The sequence below is a fragment of the Lissotriton vulgaris genome, chromosome 5 (genome assembly GCF_964263255.1).
Source record: "Lissotriton vulgaris chromosome 5, aLisVul1.2, whole genome shotgun sequence".
Classification (NCBI taxonomy): domain Eukaryota; kingdom Metazoa; phylum Chordata; class Amphibia; order Caudata; family Salamandridae; genus Lissotriton; species Lissotriton vulgaris.
Window position 1 is genome coordinate 563,459,366 of NC_141693.1, and position 25,319 is coordinate 563,484,684.

At 43.5% G+C, this 25,319-nt stretch overlaps 1 protein-coding gene across 1 annotated transcript in view; it reads right to left on the reverse strand.

Moving 5' to 3' along the window:
- Positions 1-25,319, reverse strand: part of BMPR1A (bone morphogenetic protein receptor type 1A) — a 556,231-nt gene that overhangs the window by 39,632 nt on the left and 491,280 nt on the right. Inside the window, exon 11 of the mRNA XM_086922023.1 lies at positions 6,306-6,481. Coding sequence (XP_086778149.1) covers positions 6,306-6,481 — 176 coding nt within the window. The remainder of the gene's footprint in view (positions 1-6,305; positions 6,482-25,319) is intronic.

Here is a 25,319-nt window from a genome sequence, read left to right on the forward strand (position 1 = left end):
ACTCCCGGATACCTCACTCAGAAGCTGTCAATCTCTGGTGGCTCTAGAAACACTAGAGGCACCGACAATCTTCTGCTAAAACCTCGAAGATTCCGGAAGGTAAAAACCTATAAACGCTCTTTCTCAGGAATGGCACCCAGGATCTGGAACTCACTCCCTCCTGAAACCAGGCTCATCTCCTCCTGCACACTCTTTAAGAAAGAAGTAAAAGCTATTTTTATGGCCAAATACACTTTACCTATTCGCGTGGATTTGGAAAGACCCTACTCCGACCTGTATTACTTTGTTCGAACTTTATGACCATGTATTTCACCTGAATTATTGGCGCTACTAACTATCCACGCACACATTTAACTCGCTGTTCGAACTCTATGACTATGTATCTCACCTGTATTATTGACGCTACTGACTATCTATGCACACATTTAACTGTTATATTTGTATTGATGTGCTGTACTACCCAAGTGTAACCCCACTCTTTTGCTGGCATTCCCAGCCATGTAAAGCGCTCTGATATTGTATTATTGACGCTACTGACTATCAATGCACACATTTAACTGTTATATTTGTATTATTGATGTGCTGTTCTACTTATGTGTAACCCCACTCTCTTGCTGGCATTCCCAGCCGTGTAAAGCGCTCTGATATCTGCAAAGATCTTGTTCGCGCTATATAAAACTTTCAAAATAAATAAATAAATAAATGTGCCTGTGATATTCCCTGCAAGGTTTCAAACCCGTAGCTTTTTGAGAGGAGCATGTCCCTAGCACACTGGAAACAAATCGGGGAAAATGGCTCGACAAAAGTTGAGAAAATGTTGGTCAAAAAGTGACTGAGTTAGCTCTCTGAATCTGCGACTGTTGGTGCGGAATGAAGAAACTGATATCGTACTCAGGTGGCGGCTTTCATAGGCACGCACACATCCCATCCGGAGCAGACAACGTTGGCATGAAGCAATCTGTGTCACCTACTGGCGTGCAGAAGTGAGAGTCAATATTTTCCGGATCTAGCCTGACACCTGGGATTTTAAGGTAAGGAATCTGCTGTTAGAAGGCTCTCCCAGAACTCAAACTTTTTTACGTATTCAGCAAAAAGATCTTTCATATACCAAAATATTTTACATAGTAAAAAAGCCCAGTAAACAAAGGCTAAGAAGAATGAAAAGAAGCTAATTACTGACTTGTAACAACAGCGAAGCTTGAAAGTGTTCTACCTTCCCAGGCTTTTTAATAATTTGGCAACTAATAGTTAGGCCTAGAAGTTTTTCGTGAATAAAACATTTTACATTTGGCCATTAACACTGGTGGGAGGCAGTATCTCCCTGATGAAGTGAACAGTAAACCTACAATGGTCGAATATGTGACCACCATCTTAAGACACTTTTCTCCGACAGTGGTGCTGCATAAAAACAATACACTTTTAACCATAAAATGATGCATGTGGTTAGGTACTTTAGGAGCCTAGAGACAAGCACTGCCACATGTCCATTGTTACCCACTCAGGGATGTAGAATTCCTATAGCCCGATGCCCAGGACATATTGTTTGGGGGTCAAGGGCAAAAGGTTTTCATGTGTATTTTGTCCTTGGGACAAGTAAGCCCAAACCCCTGCAGCACAAACCCTTTGGCTGCACGTTTGCAGTACCACATTATGGATCAGGGAAGGTCATTGTCTGCAGCTAAGGTAATATTTTTGTCATTATGTTAATGCTGTTCAAACTTGCATTCATGGTTCATTAATTGAAAGCCTTTATTATTAGGGTGAGCGCTCTAAGTAAATGTTGTAAGCTCTGACTGCACTACTAACAGTGGTTCCAGTATAAAAATGTGTACACATTTTCAAAGTTTAGTGATATGAGGCTATGTATAATGCGCAACAAATGATCTCTGATTTGATGCAAATATTTGCAGAAGCTTGAAAGCAAGATTGAGAATTCTTTGCTTTCAAAATAAAATGTTCATAAAAGAATTAAGCAGGAAAAAAAATTTGCTAAACCACTGTAAAATTTTAGGTACCATTTCTTTTCAGCGTCATTTAATAACGTGTGATGCATGCTAATATTTCCCCAAAATATTCACAATGGAAAATCAGTGTAGCCAGTTCCAATAAGATTATGGGAAACAAAAATAAACAAGCAGTGGCAAAACCAGTAGGTCTGAACTTGGTGTTCAGCTTTTTAGTTTTGTCAATGTGTGACTCGTTTTGGCATGGTTTTTGTAAAAACCATATTGGTGTGGGAGCTGCCCGGCACGCACCATGATAACAAACATTGGCAAAAGTTGTTTTTGGTCTCAAAAAGCACAGACGGCCACAGCAGTTACTGGCACTGAACAAAAACTATTTGTGTGCGGATATGCTCCTTGTCAAAGAGCAGAATGTTTTCACTCACAGTGAAGCTGGACGATACAGAGAGAGAGAGAATTTTGATAAATTCAAAAAATCACAGACCAAACTAGGGGCCAATTATTAAACAAAGTCTCAAAATTGCACCCATGGTATATGTCCTTGCATTGAGTGCAGCTATACGGCTTTCGTGAATTCCCAAGAATTTAAAGAAGTAGGGCAAGAAATAGTACCCCTAGACAAGATTTGTGAACTGCATTTTAGCATAAACAAATATGCATGTGTAGATTTGCTCATGCGACAATCTGAGTGTTGGCAAGTTCACTTTCCCTCCAACCATTTTTTTCCCCCAACTCTGGAAAAAGGTTTACGTCTGCCATTGTCAGGAGTAAATTGCCAACATTTCTCAGTATGTGAACAAGTTAGAGAAGAGTTGTTGAAAACCATTAATACATTCAAGTAAGTAGTTTTGAACAGACTCAAAATGGGCATTCTAACCCTGGAACTATTGCTTACCCGTATCTTCTGCCCAGTATGTAAATCTGTTGAAACGTGGCAACATAAAGGGATTGCAAGTATTCAAACACTACTATGGTATGAGCCCTGGCATAATCAGAAAGGCTATACCAAAGCTCTTATATAATGAGATTGCTGCCAAAATTTGTCGCCGTACTACATGGCAGCAAAGGGACAAGTGGATTTTGTTACAGGACAAGTAGATTTATGAAGCAACTTGCCCTATGGACAAGTGGATATTTTATTAAATTCCACACCCCTGATGGATCCTAGTTTATTTGGATTTTTCCTTGGACATGGCATTGCCGTTCTCCTCTACAGGCTTTGCAACTGGAATGGAATTATTTCCTTTTACCTCCAGTGAAATGTCAGATCCGAGGTAGTTTTCAATCTCTCCCATCTTAAATTAGTTTCTGTCATGGGTGTTTAGAAGCTTGAGTACTAGGAACAGTAGTAAGTGCCTGTTGTCATTTTTTTTTTATCTCTTCTTTGGCAGAGTATTACACACTACTTTGCAATCATAATTCTTGTACTCTTCGATTCTTCTCCTCTTGTCTCCTAGATTCACACCTCCTGACCTAGGTGTACTCTTCATGTGACAGGTTAATGTACACTAGTAGAATTTGTTGTCTGTAGAATTGTATTATTTATCGTGCTCTGTGCTTTCCACAAAGTGGTTCAAACTTTCTGGTGCATGTGACTTCTGGCTGCTCTGGATTTCCCTCCTCTGGAAATGAATTTCGATTTTACTTCTCAACTTAGCTTACCTTGTAATACATTTATTTAAAGGTTCTGAACCTTGTGGGTGGATTCGGTGCACATGCCTTTATCAAAGAACCAGCTGCATGAATTACAATGATAATTTTTAAACCATTTATTTTGAGATGCCCTGGGAAGAGACATATAAGTTAAAGGGATTCTCACGATGTGTGCTGATAACACAACACCCAGTTAATGAGGAAGATGGCTGGGTATTGTTTGATGGAGAGGGAGAAAGAAAGAGAGCGGTACCTGGAGTTTTCATTTCAGCTAATAGAGTTGGCCCTATACCACTCAATGTGCTTGGCTAAAGTGGGCATATGGTTTCATTACCAGTGTTCCGAGCAAATCATGAAGGTGTCCCGACCACTAAGTGACCGGATATAAGCATAATATTGAAACCTAGATGTCAATCGTGCTGCAAAACTGAATTATACAAAAAAGAGCCTTACCGTTCCTGAATACTTCAGCCACAGTTTATCCATTTGAAGCAATCTTTCTGTTCCCAGCATAATACGTAAAGTTTCACTATATGTCAATCACAAGTAGAGAACCAAGCATATTAAGCAGCTTGTAAGTCAAATACATGCGGCTGCTCCACTGCTCATATGACTGATTTAATTGGCTGCCGGTAAAAGAAATTGTTGAAGCACACTGCCGCTGTTGGTCATGAACCAACCCACTGTGCATGTGAGCAAGTTCAAAAAAGATCTGGCGGGACGTTTCAGGGTATTAATAGGAACTTCAAAGAAAATACTTAAAAGGCAACAGGGATCATGCATTAACATCTGAGGAGATGTGCACATTTGGTGAAAGTTGACCCCTAGACTGGGGTTGCCTGTCGTCACTTGTCAATCAGTCAGAACAGAAGAAATAAGCCTAGGGCAGACGGAAGTGTTTCTCGACTCACACTCTCTCCACATTGCAACCCTACTCTCCCCTATCAGATGGAAGATGTTCTGGGGAAATCATAACAAACCTTAACAAATAATGGAGCATTCAAATTAATTGATTCAGTCTGAAGCAAAGAATGATTCTAGAAAGGATAAATTCAGAAAGCATTTGAGAGACTAGCGAACACATGTAGGAGTTTAAGAAATGAGCTGATATCTCTGACAGATGAAACAACGTTTTTAAGCAAAGGTTTGCACCCTATTTGTGATCATCAATATCGCCTGCCCATGGTCTGTTTTGCAGCAGGAAACAAACAACGGGGGCACAAGAGGCTGGATACAAAGGACACCCACTTGTCATTTTGTCCAAATGCTTTCAGTCTACTGATGATTCTTGCAAGGCCTAGTTACCACTTGTGTTCTTGTGAAATTAACTATTTTATCGCCAGGGACAGTAGCAAATGCATACAATAAATATAAATCAACACACAACACTTACCAGAGTTCCCACCAGAGACCCCGGCCTAAGCAATTTCTATTTCATGGACCTTGGGTTAGGAACCGCAGTTTAAGACTATGTTTGAATTCAATGCATTGGCTTACATTGAAGTCTGTAACATATCGACATTTTAATAAATTGGAATGCCTTTTCATTTTACACCCGAGTGCAACAGGGACACAAAAGTTTAAACATATCAGGCATTCTCATTTAAATAAGATGTGGATGGCAGGGAACGGTTATCTAAATTCAAACATCAACTTCATTCCAGACCCCCGACAAGTTCACTCATCGAGTTGAAATGCAATGGATAAGAAGAGGCCAGTTATATTTACCCCACCAACAGTTCTCAGCTGTCTAAGTATTATTAAGTAATTGACTGCCTAACAGTTATTGATTGAATAACGTGTGCATTCTCCCATCAATTCTTTGAAAACAACTGTTCATGATTGTAAAAAGAAACAAATAGTGTAGTCTCTAGACTGGTCTATATGTAGGCACTCAATAAATCATGGGGAAAGGATCACTTGTCCTGCATAACCAGGGTATGCAGGTAGGTACGTGGTGTCTCACAAATTAAAAGACCCTCATGCACGTGTATTATGAGTGTTCGTAGCGGTATATGTTGTCTCACCGCTCTTTTATACACGTGTGTGCATAATCCTTGGGTCAGTATTTATGCACCCTCCGCCTGGAGGATTTACCCTTGGTTAAAACAGTAGTGATCGTGGATAGTGAGGTGGTAGGGAAGGGAGTTAAAATACCCGGACAGCCAGATACATGACTTTATTGGGTCTGGATTCGGGTAGCCCAAACAAGGGGGGCGGTTGGATGTTGTGCCGCTTTGGAATGGTTAGGAATTCAAGCGCACTGTATGGTGTGTATTAAAAAACGGTCGACATGTTTCAGCCTCGTTGCCTATATAGGTCGGTGGGCTTTCTTCAGGACCAGTGCAAAAATGGAAAAGAAAAAGTGAAAATAAGTGAAAATATGACCGGTTTTCAGTCAGTCCACGGTCGCATTGTACCTGGTGAAATGCGTGAGCGCACTTCTTCGGGTCAAAGGCTAGGAGAAGGTGCCTAACTGTGGCGTGACTCCTCCCGCATAGCTTTGCTATCGCTGCCTCTTCTCACCCGAATGACTGGTCTATATGTAGACACTGCCATGAAAGTGATCACAATTCCACCAGGAAACTCCAGTTAAGTTTGTTTCTCCCTCCACAGAGCACAGTGTTGTGATGAAATGCACTGGAAGAGACAACACCTTTAAAGTATATTATGAAATAGGACTCCTACCTCCGGTCACACATCGCCGAGACATCTCCCAGATGATCAGGCCAAAGCTGTAAATATCTGCCATTATATAAGCCTGGAAGTGGTTCTTGTTCAGGGTCTCGTCCAAGACCTCTGGTGCCATATAACGCTTTGTCCCAACTCGGGTGTTTTGAGGTATATCCACCTCATTTGTATCACTGCAAAGACGCATGAGAGAAGGCAAATACTGTAAGTATGTCAACAGTGGCATTGCAGTGACATTGCAATGTTTTCATGCAGAATAATTCAATTGAAAGTAAGTGACAAACATACTTATTTTAACAATTCATAAGACAACTTTTATGTATATTTATGTCAATTGTGCTTCAGATTTGTGCTTCAGATTTCTTCCTCTACATTAAGAGCAGTACTTGTATTGCTACAGTTATATACACAACATTCGGTGGGTGCTTGTGGTGAGACATCTATACAAGATCTGGTTATATATCATAGTATTTTCTATACTTCTGTAGTAATGGCTGCATTTATGCAATCATTCTACATTTACCCTGTGCTATGTAAATATACATTAGGCAAATTTGTAAATAGATTATCTATATCCATATACTATCTGCATGTGTACAGTTGTAGTAAAAGCTGCACTTCTACTTTATTATGTACAAATTCAATACTATACAAAAATACTTTAATTGTATATCAATTCTGGTACACAAATACCTGTCCTTTTACAATTACATCTGCCTTTAAATACATTTACTCTGCTTATATAGAGTAATAGCTGTTCTATGATCTAAATCTCCATTTAGAATATTCTACTTAATTATTTTGTAATAGCTGTATGGACAATAACAACACACATATGTTGCTAAACAATTGATGTATTAATATATATATATATAATTATACACAAAATGCTAGTTAACCTGTAAGCATCTGTTCGTAGAGTTCAGTGCTGTAAATTCATATGCTTAGCAGAGTCCTACCATCTAGTGTTGAGCTTGGATGTTTGCAAGTTGATTTTCTTTGAAGAACTCTTAAGTCCTGAGAAGTGGTGCGACTCCTCTCAGTGTACACTGCGCATGGGCAGCAACTCCAAACAGTGGGTGAGAGGATGTATGGACTGTGATCGATAAGCATGGTGCGGCAGCACAAAGTGAATATGTATGGTGATTATTAGATGATCTGCAAGAGGTACACCATCCATGGAGGACATTTGTTGCATGTAAATCTACAGCACTAAACGCTAGAAATAGATGCTTAACAGGTAGGCAGAATTTTTCGTTAGTTGCAAGTGTGACTGTATAGCACCCCCCCCCCCCCCTCCCTCCCAAGGCCCTGGTGGCTAGCGTGTGGCTGAAGCAGATGTATGAAATAATGTCCTTAGAACGACTTGGCCAACACCTGAATCTTGCGGACAGGTTCAGTTGTCCACACAAAGTGTAGTAAAAGTGTGCAGGGTTGACTAGGTGGCTGCTTTGCAAATATTGGCTATGGGGAAGTTACCTCGGAAGGCAGTAGTAGCCACCTTCTAGTGAGCTAAACTTGCAATCCACCAGACTATATCAGCCATAGAGATAGGCTGCCCCTTGTGAGGTTTAACACCTTGGCTGCTAGGTGTCCCCCCCCCCCCCCCCCCGGTGCTGGATCCTTTGCTTTCCCATTGTTCATGACGAGCTCAGCTCGTCATCAGCACAGCTCAACCGTGCATCATGACGAGCTGAGCTCGTCATGAGCATCGAAAGGGTATAAGAGATTAAAGAGCTGGTTTAACTTGAGGAATGAGTTTGCCCTAGCAATGAAGGACATGAGAAAGCTCTTAACACTTAACATATGCAGTGCTCTTTTTACCATAGAATCGAGCTGAGGGAAAAAGACTGGACTTTTCATGGTCGGATTAAGATGGAAAGGCAACACTACCTTAAGGAGGAAATTAAGGATGGTTCTAAGAACATCCCTATTTCTGTTGATCTATATGAAAGGCTCCTAACGTGCTTGCAGGTCGTTGATGTGCCAAAGCAAGGTGATGGCTATAAGGAAGGCACTGCAGTGGCCATATTAGCGCATAGGCTCAAATGGTAACCTCATAAATCTGATACGGACTAGGTTGAGGTTCCAGATGGGAGCAGGAGGAACTCTGAAGGTCTTAACCCTTTTGAGTCCCTCCATAAATGATTTAACCAATGGTATCCTGAAAAAAACGTGTTGCCTGTTTTGCATGTAAGCAGCAACTGAGAAGTGGAGATGAATAGATATATTGGTCAGGCTTCATTTCTGCAGGTGCCGGGACCGTGGGGACCAGATGTAGGTGAATAAGCAGAGGACTCCTGTTTTCCAAATCGGACGCAGTTAAACCTCTCCCCCTCTGCCTGATTCTCGCTAAATTACCTATGGCATTGAATTTTTTGCCTATTTGAAGTGTCAGTAAGTACACTGACACTCTTTTCACACTTTTTTACCACACACCTTCGTGAGTGTGTAGGTACTGCATTGGCTTTATCACGTGGCTCTACTTACTTTCGCCACTCACCAATCACCTTCTCGGTCCTGAAGAAAGCCCCATTAATTACACACAGGGGCAGAAACATGTAGACCATCACACATAGCCAACGGATAGGTAAATAATCCTTACTAGTTGCATCACACAGATTTTAATATATATATCCTGAGCCGCCAATAATAAAGTTGAGGCAAGGATTCTCAGAGATATTTTTTAACAGTAGAACTTCATATCACACTAACGCACCAACACCCTCTCCGCTGTAATCAGGCGTCGTAGCACAACCGGGGGCATTTGGCCACCCGGTTGGGACCCCGATGATGAAGCATGACACCAACCAGGTTGGTGTGTGAGGGGTCTTTTAAACACCCAATGGGTCTCAACTCATGCCACAAACAGTGACAACAAGTATTCACATACACATAGTGGGCCTGTCCACATTGTTTAAGTAGCTAAAGGTATGTGACCATCTCCTGCACTGTAAGGTTTAAAGGATCTGATTTGTTGTAAATGCAGTAATAGACCAAACTCTTCCACCTGCTAAATAGTAGGTGCATGTTGTGAGCCACTAGGCATCCTCCAAGGTGAACATCTATTCTTGAAAGAGGCACCCAAAGTTTAGGACCCGAGGCAACAGATCGCAAGTGAGTTGACCTAGGTCCGGATGTCTGCCCTGGCCTTGTCTCTGTTTGAGAATGACTAGCTTGAAGGGAAACCTCTTGTGTGGGCTGACTGATAGCTCCAGTAGAATGGAAAACCAAGACTGTCTGGCCTATGTTGGCGCTGCCAAGATGAGAGTTAGAGATGTTTGGTTGAGCTTCCTGCCCACAAACGGAAACAATGGGAGAGGTGAAAAAGCACAGGCAAATATCCCTGACCAGTTCATCCATAGCCCATTGCCTAATGACTGTGGGCGAGACTATCTGGTCTTAAAGCTTTGGCATTTTGGGTTGTCTGGGGTGCAAAATAGGTCTGGCTGTGAAGTGCCCCACCCCTGAAAATATCTGTGAAGGACCTAGGGTGAAGTTCTCACTTAAGGACTTGTTGAAGCATCCTGCTGAGCAGGTTCGCAAAGTTGTTGGCTGTCCCCGGTAGATGCTCCACTAAATGTTAAATGCTGCAACAGAGTGCCCAAGTCCAGATGCTCTGTGCACGGTAAGAGAGCAGAGGGGGCTGTATCTGGATATAATAGGTGGCACTAATGTTGGCAGTTCTGATCTGGACTACCTTGGTGGGAATGAGTTGCAAAATGGCTTTGGGGGCTAGTTGAATGGCCAGTAGTTTCAAGTAACTAATCGTACTGAGACAGCCACTGTGCTTGGATTGTGTAAGATGCACGACCCAGCCTGTAAGAGAGGTGTCCATGCATGACTGGATTGGCAAAAGACCGGACTTGCAGAAGGTTGGTGATACACCTTCACTGCAGAGAGCGGGCGCTTTGGCTTGAATATACAACAGATCTTACCACTGGGCTGCCAGACACTCTTGAAGAGGGTGAATGAGCAAACTACTATGGGGCACGACTGGAATGCTAAATGCCAGAATCCCCAAAACACGCATGACTGCGAACTGTGATCTATGACTTTCTCAAGCCTCATGAATCTCCCTAATGAAATTCAAGTAAACGTACATTCATAACAAGTAAATCACCGATACCTTTGGGTCTAGTTAGCGGTATTTAAAACTCAAATGAATATAAAAATGAATCTGACAGTTAAGTTGAAAAAAAGAGGCAGTGGATGCTGAAAAGCTAAGATCCTTTGCTCGTTGGGGCATGCTTTGCCTGTGATCGCAATTAGGATGGAGCCAAAGATGGATGAAATAGTCCAATCGGCAGCGGTGGTGGTTTGCTGGCCACATCACTGCTTGGCAAGTGGCAAGCTCCTTGTTTGAAGCATCCTTTGCCACTACCCCTATTGTTCTCTCTGTAGGATGTCCTACTGTAGCCCCTGCTGCCGCTTGTGGTACAAATAGGGCTTCTAAGAAGTGGTTTAGGCCCCCTCTGGGTTGGTGCATCCAAAAAGAGCCTGTAAAAGATGCAGCCTGGAGAGCCCACATGTATTTGGCTGTCTAACTACCTTTTTTGATCTTTCGGGGCATCTCATCAAGCTGTGTCTGAGAAGGTGCTTCCTGTCAAACGGGGGGTTGATGAGATGCTGATGTGTTCATACCCAGAGATACAGAGCCAGACATGCTGACCTCAGGTTTCCATCAAGAGATAGGGTGTCAGGCATGGCATCTAAGCAGGATGATGGTGTTGGCTTCCCTGGAGGCTGTGCTAGCGACATCCAATGCATAACGGATATTGGCACTTGAGAAGATCTTGCCCTTCAATACAATCTCTTCCTCTTTCTTTGGGAACTGTTCCAGGAGGTGTTTAAAGTGGTTCTTCGTGTTCCCTACTATATCTTGATAAGAGATCGAGCGAATTGGCTAAGCTCAAATGGGTACCTTCTTCCACTGCCACCCTCTTGCCCACGTCATCTATTTTTTTACTCTTCTTTCCTAATGATGGGGCATCGCTAGTGGCTTGGGCGGAGGTATGCCTGTATGAACAGACGACTACTAAGAAGTCTGATGGTATCTGTCCTCGAAGCTAAACTGGATCACTGGAGGAGGGCCTGAGTTTTTTCTCCAACATGAGGGTGGCTACTCTGGCCCTGCAGGCTCTCTGAAATAGTTGAAGGCAGACTTCAGTATCCCCTTTAGCATAAGTAAGAAATTGACTCAGGGTCTCCGGAGGAAAATTGTTGTCTTTTTGTTTTACATGCATGTCCAATTTGTGGTATGTCGCTACCTGCTGAATCACCTCAGAAGACTTAGCTTTATCATCAGGTCAAGGCATCCTGGTGGAACTACACTGTGCTCATCCCCCAGGACATCACTGAGCATCTGCCCAATTGGTTGGTCTTGGGGGACAAAAGGTCCTCGGGGACTGCCCCAAAGAGATTTAGAACATGGAGATAATGCTGGAGAGTCCAGTGGAGGCAGTGTTGGAAGGGTGAGTGCTGGAGGTGGGGGTGGAGTGTATAGAAGCATGACATGTCTGGTGGCTGTATCTCTGAGCTATAGGTTCCGAGAAGATGGCATTGGGGGAAGTTCGTTCCCAAAAGCAAGGCTTATTTTGTGAGGGATTTTGAAGGGAGTTTGGTGGAGATGTTTCCGCTGACCGGGTGAACTAAGAGGTGCTGTTGCTTAGCATCCAGCTCTGGTTGCAACTGCTTCAGGATTGAGGTCTCAACGTCCTCCTTTGAAGGTTTCATTGTAGTCTTGTGACCATTCTTCTTACTGGGACCTCAGAGTGTATTTCTAACTAAGTTGCATACGGCTTACAACTAAGAATCGTTAACTTTGTAAAGTTAAAATAAGACATGCAGTGCATTAATTACATTTTTAAATACATCGAAATCTGTAACCAGTCAAGGACACTAGCATTTTCAACTAACTCCATACAAAATATGTAGTGTACTCTACTACTTCAGATTGTAAAATTTCTATTCCGAACATGATCTCCTCCTTGCAACCAGACTCCATCCCTACCTTCCATTCATCTCTATCAACATCCCAGTCACTCCTGAGCTAGTGAAAGGTAGTCTCCCAAATTTTTTTTACGCACATTCCTTTTAGCCACGGAATCAGTTACAGCTTCAGTGGTAGGGGATACAACATCTAAACTGCTAGGTTAATCAGTACCCTTTGCTAACATTAAATAGATACAAGGAAGCATGTCCAGCCGCATTTAACCCTAAACCTTGTGCTAGCTTTGCCCTTGCAAAAAGATTTTAGCACCATAGAGAAAGTAACATACTACCAATAAATCATAAAACTGAGAAGGCATAAAAGAGAGGGTTTTAGTCAACAGAGTAGCAATACAATTGCATAAGGGAGTTATCAGTCGATGCTGCAGCTGTTATTCTGTAGTTTCTGATTGAGCCAGATGCTGCCCTCAATAATATCTCCAGTTTCTCTACATGGTAAGAGCGAACCTGATCAGATCAGAATGGAATTGATATACCATGGCCTCAGGAGTTTATCAGAGATGTGCATAGTTGGAAAGGTTTGCTGTGCCAGCTTCCACAAAAATCAAAACTTTATGTTTTCACCACGAAGAACGTTAACTTCTCGTAGAACATGAAGTGTTTCTTTCAAAATGAAAAAACACTGAACGGTCAGCAGGGACTTTTTGTGCGCCGTTCTCTCAAAAATTGGGTTGAGCCCTGTCATGATTAGCAAAATCATGGCCTCCTATACTGCCCAACAACTACTGTCAGAGTGAACGGCCATTTGACTGCCTTTATACCCCATACAGCGGGGTACTCGCCCCTTAATCCCTCTTCTTTTGCCATGGTTCTAGAACGCCTGGCAATCTGCCTTCGCCAGCCTCCGGACATCGCCAGCATTCCCTCCAGTGGGCAGGACCATAAAGTTCTGCTCTATGCAGATGATCTTTTATTGACTCTGACTAACCCCATGTAGACCCTCCCTGCCATTGCACATCAGCTGCATGAGTCTGAACTCGTCTCAGGATATAAAATCAATATATCCATATCATAGGCCCTGAACATCACTATACCACTGCAGCTCCTATCGGGAAATGGTTCCTTTTCAATGGGCTACAAAGTCTGTTCGCTACCTGGGGCTTAACACTACAAACTTCCACCAGACCTGGACCCGCGCTAACTGGCCCCATTAACGTAAGGCCATTTTGAAAGACCTGCACAGATGGAAACCGTTACATATCTTGTGGTTGGGACGGATCAACATGGTTAAAATTAATATTCTGTGTCGTATACTCCATCTCTTCCAGGCTCTCCCCACCTCTATTCCAGCAGAAGATATCCATCAGCTACAGAACAAAGTTTGTGCCCTTATCTGGAATGGGAAACAATGCTACCAGAAAAAAGGGAGGTCTATCTTGCGCCAACTTTCTTGATTACTACCGAGCGGGGCATCTCAGGTTTATTTCCGAATGCGCGATTGACTCCAAGGCCCACAAATTAAATAATTTGAACAATTCAAATCTGAATTCAATATACCAGATAAAATTAGAAATCAATACCTCCAACTCTGCCGTGGAGGGAGCGACAAGCCCATTTACTCCCTTCGAGAACCTGGTCCACCACTTTGAGGGCTCTAGGGGTCGGGTTTCTAGGACCTATACTGTCCTCCAACAATCTCGCCTGCTGCCGAGACACCCATATCAGGTGGGCTAGTTTTTAGGTCTCGTTTTAGCCAACGCGCATGCGTTGTCTGCGAGACTTATGTAAGGGGCTTTCAAAAATGCTCCCAAGCAGGTGGATTGCCTACAGTGCATGTGTGCAGGCGTGTGCACATCGCACACTATTTGGCAGCCTGTGAGCCCCTCTCTGCACTCATGCTGGTTTACTTGCAGACGGCATCAGACTTCAAAGGAATCCGCTCCCCCGCCATTCCTGGCTTTGCTCGCTGAAGGCGGTCATGCCCAAGATCACACCGACCTTGCTTCCCCCACTTTAGCTACGTGAAAACCAATGTTTATATTGAGCGTCCTGGTTTGTACATTCCCAAAATAGTCGAGCGCTGTTGCAGTAAACAATCGAAAAAAGCTTTTGTTTGGGTTCTTTAATAACAAAGCCCACCCTTCACTACATTTTCCAGCACACCTGTGTGGTTTCTGTGAAAGAAATGTAAATAAAATGTGTTGATCAGATCACGGGTACAGCTGTGCTCCTTGTATTCCCCCCCTTCCTTTTAACCCATCCCTTTCAGCAGCAGCTGGCAGGCACAGTAAAGGGCAGAGCGGCGCACACATTTAAACTTTGTTTATTCACTCTCTTACCTAATTTAATATGCGTGTTCTGCTCTGTATGCAACAATACAGTATTCCGATATTTCTCCCTTTCTCCAACTTTCTAACATGATTTTTGTGTCCAAGCACTTCACAATGCTGGCAGGCACCGTTTGGGGCAGAGCGGCGCACACAAACTTTATTTACTTGTGACCTCCTACACACTCAAACAGCGCAACATCCACAAGCTAAAGGTAGGCAGCCACCGAGGCCGCCAGGTCTGCACCTTTGAAATGTCGTCTTTTATTTATTAAACTATCACCCAGTTTATATGCTTGTAGGTATTAATACATTTTGGTATATATAAGTTAATGAAGTGCTGGTTAGTTGAGGGCAGTTTTAAAAGTGCATATTATCAGATACACTTGGTACGAATGCTGTTTACTAGGCCTGGGAATTTTCGTTTACACAACAGAGAAGTGGATGGCATTGCGTGAAAAGCATGACAATCGTCCAGCAGAACAGATTTATGAACAAACAGACATAATTCCCAGAGTGAAATGTATAGGTAGGTGGATTTTGTTTACAATTGATGAATTTCACCAGCCACTGCTCTTTACTACATGAAATCGTTTTTCACAGAATTACACTAAATCTATCTATCACAAAGCAAGTTGTTTTTACTAGATTTGACCCATTATTTCGTCTTGTGGAAATGCAGTAAGTAGAATTCGTGAAGATTAAAAAATAAATATAGATGTCTATATTGTTGGCTTCATGAACTGAGGCGTTTTAGTCGTATCTGCCATTTCACAGACAGTTCGTATAACCTTCTAGTACTTAAACTTGTTAATGGCTCTGATGCATGCTTCTAGGTCTCCCTTCCCCCACCGCTCCCTCTGCAAAAAAATAACAAGCACTGGCGTTGCCAATAGGTCTCGCAGTAGGAAAGTTTGAGCTATTACAATTGCAAATAACAATGCCTTTTATTTTTGTTTTCATTTTAAAAACATAAAGGGCTTTGTCATTTACAAAACCAATCGCTCCAACTTTCCTACTGCGAGACCTATTGTGCACTGCACAGTGTGGGTGAAAGTGGCACTGCGTGTGTGTGTGAGTGGCTTTGAGTGAGTTGCGTTGCGTGGGTGAGTGGCGTTGCATGTGTGAGTGTTGTTGCGTGGGTGAGTGTTGTTGCGTGGGTGAGTGGCGTTGCGTGGGTGAGTGGCGTTGCGTGGGTGAGTGGCGTTGCGTGTGTTAGTTGCGTTGCGTGGGTGAGTGGCATTGCATGGGTGAGAGTGGGCTTGCGTGTGTGAGTGGGCTTGCGTGGGTGTGAGTGGCGTTGTGTGTCTGAAAGTGGTGCTGTGTGGGTAAAAGTGGCACTGCGTGGGTGTGAGTTGCCAATAGGCCTCGCAGTAGGAAAGTTGGAGCTATTACAATTGCAAATAACAATGCCTTTTATTTTTGTTTTCATTTTAAAAACAAAGGGCTTTGTCATTTACAAAACCAATAGCTCCAACTTTCCTACTGCGAGACCTATTGGCAAATCTGTTAATAACATGTTTCAAGGAGCGCAGTAGTCTAATTCGACTGTAGCCTTTTGGGCTGGTACTTAAAATGCATAGGTCCACTGTTTGGCAGGCCACACTGTCCTTTGTGCCTTGGTGTCACTGCACCTGCTGCGCCACTAATCCATACGCTTCAATCTGAACTCTAAACTATGCCCATGCTCTTAATAGGATCTCTGCTAGCAGATGTAAGAAAGACAGTATTTAGTTGTAGTTTCAGTCGATATTATAACAATATATATATTTTTTTTAGATTAAAGCCACATTGTTTATACTTTATGTGCCCTCTATACCATAAACTGATAAAAGGAAGAGAATCCGTGAAGCTGCATACATTGCTTTAAGCTTCCAAATAATGTGAACACAGGCACTTTTTTTGTTCACAAAATTACGACTAATAAAAAAAGAAATCAACTGTAGCAACGTATGTAAACGTGCACGAAAAAAGTCGTTTCGGTTTAACAAAAAACAATGTTTAACGCAATACGCTTTAAGCTATTTCCCCGAGAAATAAATTACGCACGTTTATTTTGACACTGGGAAAATACATTGTAATGCATTGCCATTTAGTTCAGAAAAAAACCCAGACCGAAAGTCTGCTATAGTGTGAAACATCACGTTTTCACCAGTTGAAAAGGAAACCAGACCAGGATAATAAAGTGCTTTAAGCCTTGTAGTAAAGATTGTAATCAGTTGGCTCCCAGCATCTAGCGTGGCATGTTGGCAGTTGTTTCTGAAAATGAACATAATATACCAGTTGGTATTTGTTAATCTGGCCGTTAGTCTAAAAGGGTCCATTTTATTGGCATTACGTGGCCCAGTCCACCAGACAAGGCGGATATCTGTAGAGTGGTGAGACTCAGAGCAATTGGTAAAAGACAGAGCGAATGACAACTGCCAACATGCCACGCATGACTAACATTGTATATCCGTTCAGGCTAGCAGCAAAGAAATCGACTGCCTGAATTACCGGTAATATTGTCTACCGAGGACAATTGCAGAAAACATTTCATTACGAGTGTTTTTCTGTATTTGTCTTCGGAGCGGACATACCATTGTGTCACACTACAATACCCATCATCCCTTTGGCTCGCACATGCGCGATCGAGTGCGCCACTACTGAACTACATTTCCTTATGGTTTTGTAGTTCTGACGTATGCAATGCCCAACTTTCCTTTGGCCTGCACATGCGCGATCGAGTGCGCCACTACCGAACTACATTTCCCTACGATTTTGTAGTTCTGACGCATGCGACGGAATCGGTCATGTGACCGCTCCGTCGGCCGGCAGAAAGAGGTTCAAATATCCGCTTCCTTTCCGTGCAGGTACCTCCCACCAACAGCCTAGACGGAGGCGAGGAGTACCGACGGAAAGGTAAGCGTATGGGGCACATAACACTAACGAAGAGTACGCTAGCGTTTTCTATTGAGCCTCGGAGCAGAATAGCAGGAGTGCTGACAGACGTGCTCGGGAGCACTTATTAGAGCGCTCGGAGCCTGTTTCTTTTGGTCTTGATACCCGGTATATACATAGACGGGCACTATTGGTATGGCGGTTGTCATTTAGACATGGTTTGATAAGCGCTGATAGTAAGGAACGCCCATTACAACGCGCTCGGTTTCCTAGTCTAAACACCCATTATACACATACACGGCCATCTGTCTATTAGAAGTCGATCCAGTACATACAAACTCGGAATCGATTTGCATTTCCAAAACGCAAAAGACAGAACTTTTTCTACATTCACTGCGCTAGACAGAAGAGTAGCAAAACTGCTACAAATAAAGCATTCTGAATAAGGTGTGTCTGACACATGGGCTTTTTTGAGCTCTTCCTCTCATCATTTTTCTTTCCTTTACATTTGATAGAGCGGGGCTCCATTTGTACCTGAGTTGTAGCCGGGTGAGGTGGAGAGCTCATTCCCCAGAGCGTGGGTGAGTGATCACAAGGAGTACTTTAACCTTTTTGTTCACAAGGCCGTTGTCGCCTTATACTCATGTTGACTTAACAAGCAACCCTAGACCAATATGGTTTGGCAAATGTACATTATCACGAGACATTTCTCTGTGTTTGAAGCTATCGTTAATAACTCTGTGTGTTCTTATGTGTATGTTTGTCTCGTCCTTTTTTCATGTTGGTGACCATCTGGATCATCCCGACTGGCGATATCAGGTGATATGATTACAATCACTTTAAATACACTTACTAGCAGTAGCACATTTTTGTTAAAGGTCCTGATGAAGCAGACGGGTATCTTGTGAGCCTATTCCTCTGCAGAAACATGTCGACCTAGATTATACCTAAGTAGTTATTTGTAACACTACTTTGCACTGTTTTTTAACCTTGGGTGCGGGTAGGATTCTATTAAAATGTATTTCTTCCATTCCCACAACCCAATAGTAATTCACTTAGTCACATGCTACACATGGCATTCTTTCTCTCTGCACTGCTAGTTATCTTTACCCCCTGATACCACTATATAATTTTCCTCTACACATCACTGCATCCTTCAGTACGATTAGGCTGCAATCTACCTAATCCACAGTGGATTCATTTCCACTTCCTTCGGGTGAAGGATCCCAAATGATGTAGGGCGGTACAGGACGGGTATCTGATGGGAACATATATTTTTTCTCCATGAACACTGTGGATTTATAGATTGTATCCCTTCCATAGCACACAGTTTTCTAGATAGCTTCTTCTTTTCTCTGACCCATTGTCATTTGTGGTTTTTTCATTATTCTGTAGGGATTATAACAATGCAAGGTCACTAAATATTCCCCTGACACACCCTTCTTACCGTATTGTTGTTCAAGTTTCCTTACAGCCTGTGGGGAGGCTGAGGCTGTGTAGTTAATAGTACATCGTATTACAAAGCCCCCCTCCCCCCTCCCGTGAATCCTGGTGCCAGATCTCCTGGCACTGCAGAGGGCACATAGCGCTTTGAGACTGCCCTGGGGTTCTTCACTAAGAGCAGGGCACTGCACGTGCTCCGCAAGATTGAAGTACGAGTTCTCTTCCGTGTAATCTTTATGCTGATAGTTTGAGGTTGGTGCATGCTTTGATAGGCAGTTACAGAGGCAGCGGTGACGTTTCTATTAAGAGGAAGTCCACACAGATTGAATCATACATGCACGTGTATCCCTCCCATCAAGTAGTGCCTTTCTCTTACTGGAATGTTGCCAATGCTTATTGAAAGCTTCTCTTATAGCTGCAAGATGCTCAGCGCTGATATTTTGTATCGCATCAGCGGCCCTCTAAAATCTGTCTGTGCCCAGACGCTTTCTTCTCGGGTTTCTTACATGATGAGCAAAGTTTGTTTAAGAAGAGCAAGTATGCCCCTTTCTTCCAGTTAAGTGTGGTAGGAAACAGCACTTACCACTAAAATGGATGTGTACTGCGGAGATGTGCCTTTGTATGTGAATTAATTGTAATTGCAATAAGGTAGCTCAGCTTGTCCTTGCAAAAATATGGCTTTAGTCTGCAGGTCAAAGGTTCCACTCCCGCTAAGAACGCTCTCCGAGTGGACTTACATGCTTCAGAGATTAGTGACCCGCAGACCTTTAACCCGCCTGCTACCTTGCTACAACGTACGTGCCCTAATGTTCAACATATTTTCTGCAGTCATTTTCTCCACGTTAATAGTCACATGTAATTAATCATTGTTAAGTTCTGACCGAAGGTTAGCGGGAGGGGTGAAGAAGTTAGTAATGTCTCCTCGATGCTGCGTGTCTCTCAGACTACATGTTATCAAGCACTGACTATAGCATTTTCAGCAACAAATCATCCTTAAAAACAAGGTATTCCCGTAGTAAATTTTTAGCTTGACATTTTTGTTTCTGTAATTAGAGTGTTACGTTTTTTGACGTAGCGCTGCGTTTGGCGTGCGTCAGCTGGGAATTTCCCAGATCTTCTAGAATCTTCGCACGCGGAAGGCATGTTGTGCTTCCTGTGCTGTTGCTGCGTCATTGACATGTAAGTGACAACTTTTTTTGTGTTTCCCTATGTTTTCGGATTCTATAATTGAATATGTGTTTAATTTACTGTTAATTTCCCATAGTTTGTATGGTATTTAGACAAAAAAAATTTTGCGAGTAATTCCGGTTTTGCATCTTTATTTGTTTTCTTTGGTTTTTAATGTTTAAAATGATGATGTCCTATGTAAATGTTTTTGTGAAATGTTTCCATTGTATTTTCTTGCTTGTATGCGACGGCGTGTTGTGTTTCTAGTTCTGTTGCAGCGTCGTTTGACAGGTAAGCAATCATTTTATTTGTATAATTGTACTAATGTGAATGTAGTATTGATGGTGTGTATTTATATGGTAAATGTAGCCGCGTCGAAAAGAAGACACCAGACTATTAGGGACTGCAACATTTGGGATTTTCCATATGTGAGTAAAACAACATAGAAAACGGTTCTACAAACTGCTACAGAGTTATTGGCTAGGAATGGTGTTGTTTTGCTTTGGTTTCCAGATAAACATCTTGTATTGGATGATGTTCACTCAGTTGCATGCTTGCCGACCCTTTCATAGAAGCTAGGTCGGGGAACTGCTCGGCCTGACACCTGGTCACTCCGCCATATGCATAATATGTTTTGTGGATTCTGGTTGGTGTGAATCAACTGTTGGCTGTTGAGGATGAGCAGATTTCTTTGTGGTGGCATTGAGTGTGCTTTCACTTCTCGGCCTGCCCCCTTGTTTTCTCGCTCCTCTCCTCCTCTCCCTGGCTTCCCCCTCTGCTTTAATTGATATTGGTAATGGACAGTATTTTCTTACATGGTTCATACTGTAACAAACGTGCCTGCTGTTATCAAAATCGGTGCCATTTCTTCTGTGAAATTGCTCAGTAAAACCAGTTGAAATCATTAATGTATATCTCATGCATAAGAGCTAGGGGACTTTGCGACATATGCAGTTCAAATTGTGATGTTCAGAATGTGATCTCGGGAACGATTAGAGCTTTCGCTGCACCTCTTTCTCACCCATCACAGCCTCCCACACGCACAGTTGGTTGCTGCACTTAAACGTTGTCATGTCTTAGGCCCGGAAGCAGGGACGTGGGTTTTACATGGCAGTGAAACGGATCATGTGGGAGCGTGTTAGTGTTTTTGTGTAGAATCCAACAGCGATTAGGTTTGAAGCCTGTGGCCTGCTTTCCTTCTTTTCATTTGGCTTTTGTGAAATATGTACGTGCTCGATGTGACTGTGGATAGAATGAGTAAGCGTACCCTACTGCATATCCCCCACTTTCTCTTCAGAGTTTTGTGGTTCATTTTCTCCTACGCATGTAGATGTACTGCATAATAAGTGACAATAGCTGCTGCAAAGTAAATACTTCAAGGCCGCCCCTCTCCATGCAGAAGCTGTGGAGAGAGGTGCAATAGTTTGTTTAAAAGGTAGGGAGAGTGTGAGAGAGATGTGTTTTTTAGAAAAGAAGAGAAATTGTTTGGCGTGACGTGAGAACATTTAAACAGCACCAAGAGTTGGGTAGGAAATATTGTAGTAGTCTGCAAGTGGGAGACTGAACAGTGGAGCACATAGGGGGTAGCACGAGAAGGACACGGTTAAAACGTAAGACAAAGGCCTGGGGTGGGGGATCCTTGAATCTTAATGGGGGGCTGTTTCACGATGCCCACTTTGAAATGGCATAGCTTGTACCTCAAACGGAAACCAGTATAAAGTGCGCAGAGTGGTTTCCAGTGTGTTGTTGGGCCCAAGTGCAAGGAAGGGAATGGGCCCCTTGGTTCCTGCCTAGTGTAAAATAAAGACATTATTTGATTTCATGGATTCCTGATGCCTGTGTCCCGGTGCCACTGCACCTGCTGCACGAACGGAAAGCGTGTCTCTGAAAGAGTGGGTGCAAGGGAGAGGGGAGAGGCATGGTGAGCTGTGGTTGGTGTTTACTCAGAAGGACCCTGTAGGACGTTGTAGGTGACAGCGCAAGTCACCACAAAATATATATTTAAACAAGATGCGCGGCCGCCATTATTTACTGTTAAAACAAAGACAAAGATGTGTCGGAAACGTGCTCGAGGGAGAGGTGGGGGTAGGAAGAGACGGGAGCCGGGGGAGAGGGTACACCGAGCAGGAGGAAGGGAAGGCTAAGAAAGCAAGCTGGGTCAAGGAAGGGGGAGAAAAGGAGCGCTGGGACGTGGAAAGATACGGAGTGGGGTATGGCAGAGATGGGGGTTAGAAGGCAGATAAAGAGCAGACAAGACACGGCAAGAGCAAGGAAGGGAATGGGCCCCTTGGTTCCTGGCTAGTGTTTGCGGGGAGAGAGAGGGGAGGTGCTGGTGTGGGAGGGGGGAGGTGCTGGTGTGGAGGAGTGCTGCTAGGGCAAGTCTGTGTTTGCGGGGAGAGAGAGGGGAGGTGCTGGTGTGGGAGGGGGTAGGTGCTGGTGTGGGAGGAGTGCTGCTAGGGCAAGGCTGTGTTTGCGGGGAGAGAGAGGGGAGGTGCTGGTGTGGGAGGAGTGCTGCTACGGCAAGGCTGTGTTTGCGGGGAGAGAGAGAGGAGGTGCTGGTGTGGGAGGGGGGAGTTGCTGGTGTGGGAGGAGTGCTGCTAGGGGAGGAGAAGACCTGGCCGTGAATGCTCGTGCATGTTTGCTCACGTGATTCACGTGAACTGCAAGAAAACCGCGGGGCTGAAAGCCCTTGGTTTGAAGAGGATTTTGGCGACTTGATTTCTCCCCATTTCCCATTCCTGCGGAATGGTAAAGGCGAGACCTAAAAACAGCAGGGAGCGTTTCCAGGGCCAGATCTTCCTCGCTCCTTTTCTCTTGTTGTTGCTATCTTTACATAGCTTGCACTGGACACAAAGGTATAGGAGCGCTCTACACGAGCACTATTACATTACACAAGGACGCGTTGATTTTTCTTACCACAGGAATGTTAAAATTAACAGATTTGCCCAGAGTCACACGGTGGTGAGGCTATTGCTGAAACTTGAACAAGGTTCTTTAATCCTAAGGCTGGCATAAGGCTTCACAATTGTGACACGGCATCACATAGTAACCTGGTGTTAGTGGTTAGACTGTCTGCGTATCTCCTCACGTGACCCTTACACCCGTGTGGCATCAGTACACCACAGTTTGCTGTTTATGCTGCTTTCCTCAGTGAGCTGTGCTGTTTTCACACACATTAGTTTGTTTGTGTTCAGGTCCATTCCTCGCAGACTGCTTGAGAAGGTTCCAGTACTCCAGCACTAAATGGGCCTACTTAGACAAGTGTCAAAACCTCTGCTGCAGATTTCATTTTTCATTTTTTGTTTAAAATGTAATTGCGTCTCTGATGCTTTAGAATTTGTCTGTTCCTCATCCTGCTGCCATGAGACCGAGTTAATCGCTCAGTGTCGCATAGTGTGATCTGCATCACAAATTAGAACCCCAGGTCGGCTGACAAAGTCCATTAACTTTGAACGATGCACTGTTACATTAAAGGACAGTCCCCTGTTATTTACTACAAAACGGCAAAAGAGCAGTATGTCCTTTTAAAAGATACAAGGTTGAGCCGTAAATAGCGCAGGCCTTCTCAGCACCCATCACTCACTGTTGGCCTCTGCCGTCAACCTTGTCCTGTGCTCCTAGGCCTTTTAGTTTGTGAAATATAAATATATCATTTGGTATTTATTGGAGAAACATAATGTGGTTATTGTAACTGTGTATTAAGTGCAAAAAATCCTAATGCCACAGACAATAATTTGCTTATATAGTTAAGGGTGTATTTAGTGCTTGACTATACGAACCAATTGTAGCAATCGCAGTATGGCGCACTTTACTTTTAAACATATTCATCTAAAGCGCAGCATGCCACCATTGCTACAAAACGAATATGCTACTTACCAGTATGCATCTGTTCTTGGCATGTAGGGTTGCTGACATTCATATCTGTGCATAGATCGCCACCTAGTGCTGGGTCCGGATGATCGCACATTGTTGTCCTGGAAGAGTCTTCGAAGTATCACAAGATAGGTGGCTCCTCCCCTGGACTACATTGCGCATGGGCATCGACTCCATCTTCAGATTGTTTTTAGCCATTGTGGCAAAGATGGAGTGAAGCTTTGTGAATGATGACCATGCTAGAAGTATTTGTGAATGCTGCAGCCGCTACAGGCGCCGGGGAGGAGGGCGGGCGATATGAATGTCTGCAGCCCTACATGCCAAGAACAGATGCATACTGGTAAGTAGCATATTCAGTTAGAGGCATGTGGGCTGCTGAATTCATATCTGTGCATAGAATACATAGCAGTCCCTCCATTAACGGCGGCCGCCTGTGCCAGCTGCAGCAGTTTGGAAAAGTGTTTTTAGAACAGCCTGCCCTACAGCTGCCTGCTGTTTGGAGTGCACATCTACACAGTAGTGTTTTGTAAATGTGTGTGTGGTAGACCATGTGGCTGCTCTACATATGTCCTCTAAAAGAATATTTCCAAGGAAAGCCATGGAGGCCCCCAACTTCCGGGTGGAGTCGGCCCGCGGGGGAATCGTTCGAGTGCGCTTGGCTTTCTGATAGCAGATCTTCAGACACTTAACGATCCACCTGGCTATACCAGCCTTGGAAATGGGGTTGCCTTTGTGTTGTGGCGAAAAAGCAACAAATAGTTGTTTCGTCTTCCGAAAATCTTTGGTCCTATCAATTTATTACATCAAGGCTCTCTTGACGTCAAGCGTGTGGAGCATTCTCTCTGCAACTGACTCAGGATTTTGGAAGAACACAGGGAGTTCTATAGTCTGGTTGATATGGAACTGAGAAACTACCTTAGGAAGGAACTTAGGGTTAGTGCGAAGCACCACCCTGTTGGAATGAATCTGTATGAATGGCTCTTGGATAGTTAGTGCCTGGAGTTCACTAACTCGTCGTAGCGACGTAATCTCTATCAGGAAAGCCACTTTCCATGTCAAGAACTGAATCTCGCATGAATGCAGTGGCTCGAAAGGTGGACCCATCAGTCTTGTGAGGACCACATTTAGGTTCCATTCGGGAGCTGGTGGGGTCCGTGGATGAATGACTCGTTTGAGTCCTTCCAGAAAGGCTTTGATGGCAGGCACTCTGAAAAGGGAGAGATGCTGCCTGTTTTGGAGATAAGCCACCATTGCGGATAAATGTATATGAATGGAAGCATAGGCCAGATTACATTTGTATAGATGTAAGAGATAACAAATGATGTTTTGAATAGATGCGTCTAGCGGGTTGATGTTGTGGTCTGCACAA